The sequence below is a fragment of the Corticium candelabrum genome, chromosome 1 (assembly GCF_963422355.1).
Source record: "Corticium candelabrum chromosome 1, ooCorCand1.1, whole genome shotgun sequence".
In the NCBI taxonomy this organism is placed as follows: Eukaryota; Metazoa; Porifera; class Homoscleromorpha; order Homosclerophorida; family Plakinidae; genus Corticium; species Corticium candelabrum.
Genome location: NC_085085.1, coordinates 15,501,480 through 15,512,971, shown reverse-complemented (window position 1 = coordinate 15,512,971; position 11,492 = coordinate 15,501,480). Strand labels below are relative to the sequence as shown.

The window sequence follows — 11,492 nt, the reverse complement described above, 5'->3', positions numbered from 1 at the left end:
CTGCCTAAGAGAGGGCGGATCCAGGCCAGAAATGAGTGACCGAGTGGATCGACTTGATGCATTGCCTTCAGGTAAGTGATGTGTCCCTAGTCATAGAGAGTATATCCAATCAACAACAGACGCTTGTGTGTGTGTGTGTGTGTGTGTGTGTGTGTGTGTGTGTGTGTGTGTGTGTGTGTGTGTGTGTGTGTGTGTGTGTGTGTGTGTGTGTGTGTGTGTGTGTGTGTGTGTTCTAACATACAGGACAATTCGCACCAAGTTGGTAGAATTGAAACAAACGCGTTGCAACTAGTTGTATTTGATTCTAGGAAAGTGGAAGGGCTACTTCTTAGATGATCGACTTGAAATTTTTGGTAGGGAGGGAAATCCTAGGACTGACGTTACCATGGACATGGAGTTTTCTGGTGATGGTAGCACATTCACAGCAAGTGGGAATGATGAAGTTGGAGACTTCCAGTTTGAAAGTGGTCGCGTCATTGGTGACAAATGTTCTTTTGTCAAACGCTATTCAACTCATACAATAGCTTATGCTGGTGTTGTTACTGGATTCCATATCAATGGCTGGTGGGCATTTGGTCAGCCACTAAGAGGACAGCTGAATGATGAAGAAATTACAAAATTTAGAAGTCGTGCTATGGGAACATTTGTTATGTGGCCAGAACAACTCGAAGAGAATGATTTGCTTGGCTAGCATGAGATACCTCTTGTCTATCACTGTCATATTGTACAAACGGAAAGCTTACTGTTACATGTTTCTTGTATTGTATCAAAAATACAGAGACTCTTCTCAAATTATTTCACTTGTTCTGGTTTATGGTAACAATCAACTGTACCTGTAACTTGTGCCCTGCATGATTGATAAACACTTAGTTTCCCCACCGCGATCATCTTACTATTATTAATTTGGTTGTAAGCATTCTGAATTGGTTTGGCATTAGTCTTGATCGCTAGACATGCCATGCATCCAGCTGATCATTCATGGTAAAGAAATTGTGCAGTCTAAAGATAACGCATGTACACGTCCTTAATACTCTGCACGATTCTTGTCCTTGTTTGCACACAACCATCTATGTCAAACTTGTCAATGCAGTCCGTCGAGCCAGTAGTATAGTGCTGTGTAGTAAGCATACGTAGATAGATCTAGGGGTACAGGCCATGCAACCAAAACTAAGCGCTAAATTCGATAAGTTGCTGCATCTTTAGTGTAGACATCTTTTCATACAATCACTGGCTGCAAAATGTATAGAAAAACTCATTAAGACTAAATACATATAAGCAGCTATGAAGACAAGTTGACCTTTTGTCTCTGTCGGAACCGTCTATTGCTGCAAGTTGACTTGCAGCATATTTCAGCTGAATAACGTTAACCACTTGCTTCAGAACAGCAATGGGTAGGAGAAGGCACGCTAGTAACTTCCACATTCCCAACCCAAAAAGACCAACTGTAATCATACAATCAAAAGCGTGTTACATTTTTTACAGTCTAATCTCTACAATTATATTGTACTTGCTGGTCCTGAACTGTAGCTTAGCATGTACAACAGCACGTAAAAGCTCTCATTTCCAATACTCATGCACGTTAGGAACATCTAAATAAAAGCATAAAACATAAAGAGACAAGCCATTCTGACTTCTGATGTTAAAATTCCTACTGAGTTGTTGTAATAGAGCCAGAGAAGGCTGTTCACATCATGTTCGTTAACTGCCTTATGACTTGATTTATTGGCTAGTGCCGAGCTGTACAGAGACAACAGCAGTCATACTTTAGTAGATCTACTATAACATGGAAAGAAGCATGCAGTAGATACAAGTACTAAACAACAGCCTCTACACAAGCACATCCAGCATGCTGAACTGATGTGTTCCGACCTGACAGAAAGAAACCAGTGGCTGAAAATGTCAATCGTCATAAGGACTTGGAACAGCATAGTAAGATGAGGGTAGCAGTGGGTCAGAGTAATGAATAGACACATTGTACTACATCTATCAAAAAATAAACACAGCAAATCACATATGTAGATCAGAGTCTAGCACAAAAGGAAACAAGTTCCATAGCCCAAAAATCATTTGTAAGTTCATTCTACGGTAGCTGATTTACACTAAATGCTAGCACTATTTGTGGAGGAGATTTGTGCCTTTTCTTGTCGCTTTTTCATGTGAACAAATAAGTGTATGAATACAACAATAGTCCAAGTGCATTCAGCTGTGGAAGCCTTTTCCTTTTGGTAAGGCTGATTTAAACATAACAGGCTACAATGACTCACACAAACCAACTACATAATACACTATTAGCGTTGTTAATTGTACCAGTAGATCAAGCAACGGCTCATGCTTATAGTCAACATAGTCAGTACGACTTGCTAAAACAAAAATGCTGATAAACATATTGAGAGGAATCTGCAATATTGTTCAATAACACTATATGCAGTCCATGCACACACGCACATGCATGCACACACACACCACACACACACGCACACACACACACACACACACACACACACACACACACACTGCAAATTGTCTACTATCCTAATCAATGTAGTGTACTTATAAGCACTCACACCACAGTTGGGTTTACTTGAGTTAGGGCAATAAAAACTTATGGTCTTGCGGAGTCTTCATAAGCAATGCCAAAAGGTAAGATGCTCTTGCAAAATAAATCTTATTCCCCTTGATTCATCACCACATGACCAATCGTACTGCTTGCAACTGTGTTATTGATCTTACATCCTATTCAATAACGAACGAATGTGCAGACAGCACATAGAACAACATAAACATCACAAGCAAACCCATACATCCAGATCAAATCTTTGATGGACAATTTCCATTGCAACAAAACTCTTGAAGACCAATGCACTTGATGTTTGCTGCTGATCTTGTAACATATTGTTACATTTATATCTTGCTTGCTATCCATCATTCAGGAGCAGAAATGTGCTGATGACGTAGAATTCAAAGACGCTCTGTCTAAACTTGATCTTTGCTGCTGATCTTGTTATACACTATATTGTAAATCTTCTTGCTCTGTGACATTCAGATGCAGCATGTGCTGACAACATGGAAGAAGCTCTGAAAGAAGCAGTCATCCAGCAGTACAATATTTACAATTAGCTCTAAAGCCAGCTTTGGATAAGTACAAAATAACTATCAGATTTTCTAATCAAAATATGCACTCCACGTGTTTGCTAAAATGATCAACATCTTTACAAGATTTTGTATCACGTGCATCTTATGCACATTCTAAAATGTGCTTCCTTTCCTCAATTAGAATCACACAGCTAGCTCTTGCATTAATGCTTATCATCTTAATTAATTAAGAGACTTAAAATCAAGATCTTCCGAGATGATGATATACATATTATATAAACAAAACATTAGCAAGTCTAAGGCTTTACAACAAAGATTTGAAAAAATTTAACTTACGTGACTTCATAAACAAAACAAAGTGATGCATGCATGTAGGCTAATTAGTTGATCCACACAATCAGAACTCAATTAAACATCCCGCATCGAAATATCTGCTGCTAAGAGAATTGTTTAATATATATGTATTTGTTGTCATACCAAAAAGGTACAGTGCCATAATGCTTTCAGTAAAACACACAGACAAAAAGAAGATAGAATAGATATCAAGAAAGTAACTATTACACAATAAACTAATTCACTGCTCATGCAGCCTTGTGCTGTTGTCTATGTAATTGCAACACATACTCATCAGATCAGTTATCTGACAATTTCAGTAGTCTAATCACATTTTCCCACACTTATCAAGTGAGTGACTTCTTACCATACTAATAACCTACAAATTTTTATCAAAACAAACTAAAAATAGTAAAATCTAATCAATCACTATAATTGATGATTAAATTATGCTAGACTTTAATTCTTGTGACTAGCTGTCTGTTTCATGCTACTTGATAATGTTGTGATTCAATTTCAATAGCTTCATGGTATAAATCCATATCAGCTCGTAGTTGCACTGAGATAATGTTGATGGAAGAACCCAACAGTTAAACATAACTTCAATAACTCAAACGTTGACGGCACGTGCACGTACTGCTGCAGCTACACCAGACAACTAGAATAAATGCCTGTAGCACTTTATTGCAAGTATACAAACAGCAGCTATATTTAAAAACAGGACACAAGTGCCAACATGATGGCTACTTATTCTTGGCAACACGAGACTCTGGCAAAGGTTATTAAAACATAGTGCTTTAGTAGCAAATTTTCTGAACTTACAAAACCTTGAGACTGAAGTATAAATCGTACCACTTATGCTCAGCGATCTCCTTTCCATTAATACTAATAGTTGAATGACTTTTATATACATTATACTTGATCTAATAATTAACTTATTGTTCTTATAATATTAATGTCAGAAACAATTAAAAACAGAAAATCAGCTGTACAATAAACTTATTAAAGCTTTATACTTGTCAGTTATCAAGTCTAGCATCACCCCAAGCTTCGATTCTATAAATAACAAGCACATCAAATATATAGTTTCAGTGACCGAACTTAATTAAACCAAACCAACCTTGTTCGAATTTCCTTGCAGCCATTCCATCCACTTCATCCAGTAGAACAGACGTCATATAGAAAGCTACAGCTAAACCAGGACTCTGATGTCCCACCAGTTCATTCATAATCATGAAAGCAATGAAGAGAAAAATGAGACGCACATACCCTAAAATAGGAAATTTACATGTATATCAATAAACTGTCTCACCATGCAAGCCTTAACTTAGTTTCCGGTCATGTGATCCATACTACAACCCCGCGCGTTAGATCACGACGAATTTAAAATTAGCTAAAGTCCGTTCCCGAATAGGAGAATACGCGGGAACTGCTGTTAATAGATAAAGAATTGAAGAGTTGAGATGGGCGTAGTTAATTACTTAATTAACTAAACAATCGTTGCCCCATCCTGTGTGGAAAACAACGACACGGTGTTGAAACAACTGGAGCAACACCACAAGTCTGCAACGTCGATGAGAAACGTAACGAACGGGAAAGAATCGCATCTCCACCCTAGCTAGATGCATCGCCCCTCCTCGAACTCAGACGCGCGCAATTAGATAGTGCTTACAACCCTACGCCTAGGTACGAAGTTACTCACCGATAAGGTTCGGTATGAACAAGAATACATTCACTTTACCGTCTTTAGATGCCACTATCATCGCGCTCTGCGTGAATACACTAGACAATTAGTGACAGCCAACTTGACGCTCGTACGGGATGTCCTGATGACGCACTAGAATCTATACCAGCGTATAAATTAGAGCATCCGGATGTGGCAACGTACGACAGCCCTCAGCATCCAGAAAAACAATTATTGGCGAGCGAAGCGAGCCTCACTCTTGTCATGTCAATTGAGCTCGAGATATACTAGTAAATGCTCGGTTAGCATTGTGTTTGGCGAGCGATGGTGTTCTGTCTTTACCTATTGAGTGATAATTCGTCTAACAATGGTTGCGTTACATAGCAATAGTTTCTGTCAAACAAATACGGGATCTCAGGAAACAGACTTCCAGTTGCTCTTCTATAGTATTTGCGTTCAATTATCCGAATTGGGCGTTCAATTATCCGTTCCTTACGGCTGTTGTGCAATATCATGGAAAACTGAATAACTTACATAGTCTGCGGTTGGGCAGTTGCTCAAATATCATCATTCATCAGCTGTCTAGACGCAATAATTTGTAATTAATCTTGACTTTAACGTGAATTTTTAATGTGTGTTGTACGATAGTTTCCTTTGCCCTAGTCTTGTGTCCCACGTTTCCGCGGAGGTCTAACTAAACTGTTGTGAGTGAACTAAATGTACATATCTAGGAAGCCTACAACTAAATGTACATATCTAGGAAGCCTACAACTAAATGTACATATCTAGGAAGCCTACAACTAAATGTACATATCTAGGAAGCCTACAACAACGCCTTGATACGTCAATCGTGGTGTAATCCGCATACTTTGCAAACCGCGCGTCCTGCGTGATACCATGCAACAGTCCATCATGCGTCTTAGCAGGTTTTTAGCTAATCAAGAGCTCGAATTTCACTACTTCGTCTTCTCACCTTTCTTGAATCAATCATTTATTGTTCAGCTGAAACGTGAGTGAGCATCATAGAAAGACGTCATGAAAGAAATGTGCGCGGCTTTGACTTTACGTATCAGACTGAAACAATTATTTCTATAAATTTGGTACTTCTATGACAGAACATCGGATAACTGAATACCTTAGTCGGATAATTGAATGCCAGAATCGGTTAGCTGAACGCCCAATTCGGATAACTGATTGTCTGAATCGGATAATTGAACGCAAAATACTATTGTTGTCTTCAATTTTTCGTTCACGCTTCAATTGTCTCAGTCGTTTACTGAGATAGTCGCGTAACAATGGTCGCGTAGTCACGTGATAATGGTTGCGTCACAATAATTTCTAAAGGGAAAGTATCTATGAATAAACTAGGTAAAACACGTGCACTATATTGGTTACCTGGTAGGTACAGTACTGTGAAACTTCCAGGTACTGTGAAAACGCATGAGGCAGCACTATCGCACAACATGCATGTAGATAACAAATTCCTGCTTCCATTGTCCTACTCATGACACTTCCATGTTAAAGCTTATTTCTAAATCCTTGATTGTATAAAGAATGAGAAACCACTGCTTACAATTAACTGACAGCTAATTGAAAAACCAATCTCTTCAATAACCATCAGTTTCAAGCAGACTTCAGTCACATGCTAAACAATTCTGTTATCAAATAAGAAAATGCCTTTACAATAAAATCCACAGCACACGATACCTTGATTATTGTGTACGTCTGTCCTGATGGTCAATATGGACAATTACTCTAGTAGCTCCTACCAGCTGGATAGCACTAATAGCTTGCTTCAGCACCATAAAAGGAGCTGATAGATATAAACCTAGTCGCCACAATCCTATGTCGAGCTTAGGAACTAAAAATGAAAAAATAGTTATAATCACATAAAGGTATGGTACATCTTGTACAAATTATCAATTATGTAGGCAGAAAAAAACAAACAGCTGACACACTCTACTAGGTAGTACCTACAACTAATATTACATATTTTTCACTTCACTAATTATTGAATTCAATGGTCATGCTTTAATGAACCCCGAAGCTTACATGTTATACCAAATAGTCTGTGCATGCTTCGTTGTCTTTCAAATCTTCCTGTTATACGTGTACAATATTCCTGGTCACACAAATTTAATACAACAGCTCAAATCTGTTCCTGCTGAGTCACTGTCTGATTTTGTGTCTTGAGCTGATAAAATAAATGTACAATCGATGTTTCAGTTGTTGTTTTATCAAGAAAATATATTAAATCAAAACAGTAGTCAACAATGCCACAGCAGAGCTCAATCGCAAGCACACAAACAAGCATCCAAACAACAAGATAAATCATATATAATCTGTCTGTTCGCACGGATGCCTCAATCACTGAACCAATCGTCATAAAATTTGAGATGGTTCTTCGTCTTGGTCTTGCAAATAACATGAGTGCAGTAATTGCACTAAACCATTAGCCGTTAAGTTTTGAAAGAAATATACACATAAGCATCCAAGCTGTTATATCCGGGTCCCGATTGAAAGTGTGATAATTATGTCAAATGTAGATGGCTATGTCAGTCAGAAAGATGATATCTGTCTTCTTGAAAACACCGGTCACATATCAGGTTATTGCATGATTAAAGTCTGTCACCATGTTGTTATTTCAACGTTTGGTTTTTGCTTGCCTTTTTCATCTGCTTGGCACTTGATAACTAATAATTTAATTTGCCAAGGCAAAAATGAGCAAATCAGCTAGTCCCCTATCATTAGGTAAACCATAAAAAATTAGATTGTAACTCCCTCGCAATTTGTCAGAACACATAAAAATAAACAACGACAATAGTGCCAGACTCAAGAGTTCATCACTCACTCAATGTAATTATTAATCAAACTGTTCATCTTTCTAATCTCTGAGAACTTCTGCCAGTACTGAAACAGAACTACAAGCCACTATTCTCACCAGTAAATCCTTCTGAGAAATGAAGAAGGTACATCATCATAAAGCATATTTCATTCAAAGAACACATCATAAACAAAACCGTCTACATATGGACACGTAAATTAAATGTTTGTGTGTACGTGTTCTTAACATCATGTTTCTTACTCTAGAAGTGTAGTATATTTTCAACAATGGATGTGCAGATATGTCAACCATCTTGTGGCTTTCTTCACCGCGTATCAATGAACTGCAACACAATCAACAATTCAATAGTGCAATACAATTGCAACATCATCACATTTACCTATACATCTGGAGCCAATGGCTGACAATATCTAATGATACCAACATTTGGAATGCAAACAAGTGTTGTGGATAGAAAACACCCAGTGCCATCAAAAGACACAAAGTTGCGCATCTGAAATAAAGACGGTCCTATAAGTTGATGTAGTCTTATGTTATTTGCAATTGCATGCACAGAAACACTAAAGTCTTAACGTAGTCTACTGGCTTACTCAAACACAATACATAATTCATTACTAAAACAACAACAACAGTAAAAGTAGACAGGATCACCATCAACTTAACAATAGGGTAAAAACCATACTGAGCTAATGTGGCATGTTTTACCACACCTATCTGGCCATAACACAAGTATAGTCGCCTGTCACTTATCCGACCCCTTGGAACCGGACCCCTGTTGGATAGGTGAAAATGTTAAATAACTAAAGCTGTTACGAACTCAACTATTGTTCATATTATAGGCATTTTCCACATTAGGTACACTGAATGTAAATGTAGAATGAATGTAGATGTAGATGAATGTAGAAAACAACGAGAAGAAATGCTTGAACTCACTCTCAAACTTGTTTCGAAAACAACTGACATGTACATGGATGTACATGTAGGTACGCAGCTGACCAGCCAAGTGATCAGTCAAGTGATCACCCACGTGACAAGCTTGACCTGTCGGATAACCGGCGTGTCGGATAAGTGAACCTCGGATAAGTGACACGCGACTGTACACTACATACTGTACAGTATACCAACATACCTATCAGTCAGCATATCCAGAGTTGATCCCAGTTTCGTACCTACACACAAACAATTTACAGAGTCTCACCAAAGTCACCTGTTAGGATCGAGGCAAGACCAACTAAATCTTTTGATGGTCAGATGTTTTGACATGAAAACCAGACTAACTAACTGAAGTAAAATACAAACATAATGACCACATGACGTTTCGGGCAATGCCAATTCTCATTGTACTGCCTACAAGTCCATGAGATAACAAAAGACACTGGAACACATAATGCAAATATAGAGCAAAACGTCTAAACAGACACTGGACCACACGCTGTTAACACCTCCCTGTTAACACCTATGACGTCGCCAACATGTACTTGTAAGAGGTATGTACCAAACCTTCTACAGCAGGCATAACATCATTGCACAAAATTAATTGGTCTGGTTTTAAATAAGTTCATTACTATACAACCGTGGAAAAGCTGTTTCACCATATTGTATTAAGTTTTGGCCTCAATCATACACTAAAACTACTCCATTATGTTCATAATTGATTAAAAATTACTGTTGCAAACTATTAGTCAATGTCATGCAACCAGTCTAATTACAAAAAGTGACATTTTACTACTAGAATCTTCAAACAAATTATGTCAGATGTGTGAGCGACATATACACCACCATATTCCATTCTAACAATCAGCAATATTTGCTACATAGTTCATAAAACAGGACACTTTACGTGTCATGCCTTTGAAATAATGGCAGCAATGATGGTCTAGTGTAGTACCTCTTACTGAGCTATTACATTTTGTATATAGACATTAAATTGTAAATAAACAGTAATAAATAGACCACACTATATCTGCTACAGCTGACATCAAGCAGAAATGGCATTGCAACACACACATGACACAAGTCAGTACTACAAGTACAACTTGCAGACACTTCAATCAACGTTAACGCCTTTGAGTATTTAAACTATTAGTGGTGATGTGCACACTGAAACGTCACCACTCGGAAATTTGTCACATAAATGTGAGGCATCATCATGAGGCAAGTTATGTACTGTAACACACACGTTCAGGATTCAAACCAGACTACTGTGTACCCTTAGCCCGAATATCCGGACCTCGAGTAACAATGCCTATTGTGTAAATAGCACAAACTGAAAAATAACTGCCCTGCAACTGTGTCATTCAATGGCAATCTGGAAAACGTAGAAACACAACAAAAGACAGTCAGGCTACACAAGACCGAGACCTTGTACTCTACATGTAGTTAATTAATCCTGCAAATGCATAATTACTCTAAATATTACTGTAATGTCCCACACCTTGCTTCAACACTCTGGCAGCATATCCATCAAACGCATCTAAAAGACCACTGATGAAGTAGAGAGATACAGTGAGATAGGGCCAGTCAGTCATGAGGTAGAAACCAACAACGGCCAGTAAAACTCTGACATATCCTTCTCGCACAAAACGACCATTCACTATTAATTCATCACAAAAAAACATTGCGCACACAAACCAATCAAATTCGGAACGAACAGATACACGTTGTCTTCGCCTTTCATTTTTTAATTCAGCACAGACTTTTATTATCCGGGTCGTTAGAATTGGTGACGAGTTAAAACTCCCGTATTCTTGCACGTGTCAATCCAAGATGGCTCGCAATAAGTCAAAAGGCAAAGAGACCGAGGAGAGATCAACGACGACAAGTATGCCACTGTAACATATGAGGCTTGCACGCAAATGTGTAGACTGTTTGTGTCTTTCGTAGGTTCTAGTAGAGCGAGATCTGCTGCACTCCGAGCACGTCGTTCTGTACTCAAAGGCGTACACACAAAAGCCAAGCGAAAAACGCGCACGTCAGTACACTTTCATCGCCCCAAGACACTCCGTAAGGCTAGAAACCCGAAATATCCGCGCAAGTCGGCTCCTCGAGTGAACAAACTTGACAAACACGCCATCATCAAGCATCCACTCACGACCGAGTCTGCCATGAAGAAAATCGAGGACACGAACACTCTCGTGTTCATTGTCGACATACGGGCGAACAAGCCGCAGATCAAGACGGCTGTAAAGAGTCTGTACGACATCGATGTGGCGAAAGTGAATACGCTCATCAGGTTGGAAGAAATTAGGGACTCGCAGTGGTGTGTTGTAGTGTGGTGATGTGTTTATGGCATTAGGCCTGATGGACTCAAGAAGGCGTACGTTAGATTAGCTCCTGACTACGACGCACTCGATGTGGCGAACAAGGTCAGCTTAGTAAATATCTCTGGTAGTACACAACAGCTCATGTTATTTTGTATTTTTTTTAGATTGGCATTATATGAACTGAACTTTGCGTGGGCGTGATTTTGTTGTTCTTGAGACGAGTACTATAATTTGCCAATAAATGTAATAACTCAGTGTGTTGGGTTGTTGATGT

The 11,492-nt window shown here is 38.6% G+C and overlaps 3 protein-coding genes across 3 annotated transcripts; 2 read left to right on the top strand and 1 right to left on the bottom strand.

Annotated features, from left to right (window-relative positions):
- On the top strand, positions 1-928 carry LOC134184633 (uncharacterized). Its single transcript, XM_062652376.1, has 2 exons — positions 1-71; positions 309-928. Exons 1-2 carry the CDS (start codon positions 32-34, stop codon positions 689-691), a joined length of 423 nt encoding a protein of 140 aa, XP_062508360.1. The 5' UTR covers positions 1-31; the 3' UTR covers positions 692-928.
- A 296-nt stretch (positions 929-1,224) lies between these two features.
- LOC134176674 (uncharacterized) lies at positions 1,225-10,695 on the bottom strand. Its single transcript, XM_062643334.1, has 16 exons — positions 10,587-10,695; positions 10,390-10,524; positions 9,085-9,124; positions 8,335-8,448; positions 8,196-8,277; positions 8,052-8,133; positions 6,826-6,971; positions 6,695-6,755; positions 5,129-5,215; positions 4,547-4,696; positions 4,443-4,482; positions 1,870-1,983; positions 1,653-1,737; positions 1,508-1,589; positions 1,298-1,442; positions 1,225-1,231 (listed from the first exon to the last, which is right to left on the bottom strand). The coding sequence occupies exons 1-16, from the start codon at positions 10,630-10,632 to the stop codon at positions 1,225-1,227; spliced, it is 1,416 nt and encodes a 471-aa protein (XP_062499318.1). The 5' UTR covers positions 10,633-10,695.
- Positions 10,685-11,473, top strand: LOC134184624 (large ribosomal subunit protein uL23-like). Its single transcript, XM_062652364.1, has 4 exons — positions 10,685-10,776; positions 10,839-11,187; positions 11,251-11,320; positions 11,383-11,473. Exons 1-4 carry the CDS (start codon positions 10,722-10,724, stop codon positions 11,395-11,397), a joined length of 489 nt encoding a protein of 162 aa, XP_062508348.1. The 5' UTR covers positions 10,685-10,721; the 3' UTR covers positions 11,398-11,473.
- Positions 11,474-11,492: the final 19 nt, after the last annotated feature.

Coding starts and splice junctions, on each gene's coding strand:
- LOC134184633 (XM_062652376.1), top strand. CDS start 32: ATGAGTGACCGAGTGGATCGACTTGATGCATTGCCTTCAG. Junction 72..308: donor ACTTGATGCATTGCCTTCAG/GTAAGTGATGTG, acceptor ATTTGATTCTAG/GAAAGTGGAAGGGCTACTTC.
- LOC134176674 (XM_062643334.1), bottom strand. CDS start 10,632: ATGAAAGGCGAAGACAACGTGTATCTGTTCGTTCCGAATTTGATTG. Junction 8,278..8,334: donor CATTGGCTCCAGATGTATAG/GTAAATGTGATG, acceptor ATTGTGTTGCAG/TTCATTGATACGCGGTGAAG. Junction 1,984..4,442: donor CTAGACTTGATAACTGACAA/GTATAAAGCTTT, acceptor ATTTTTTGATAG/ATGTAGTACAATGTGTCTAT.
- LOC134184624 (XM_062652364.1), top strand. CDS start 10,722: ATGGCTCGCAATAAGTCAAAAGGCAAAGAGACCGAGGAGAGATCAACG. Junction 10,777..10,838: donor GGAGAGATCAACGACGACAA/GTATGCCACTGT, acceptor TGTCTTTCGTAG/GTTCTAGTAGAGCGAGATCT. Junction 11,188..11,250: donor AAAGTGAATACGCTCATCAG/GTTGGAAGAAAT, acceptor TTATGGCATTAG/GCCTGATGGACTCAAGAAGG.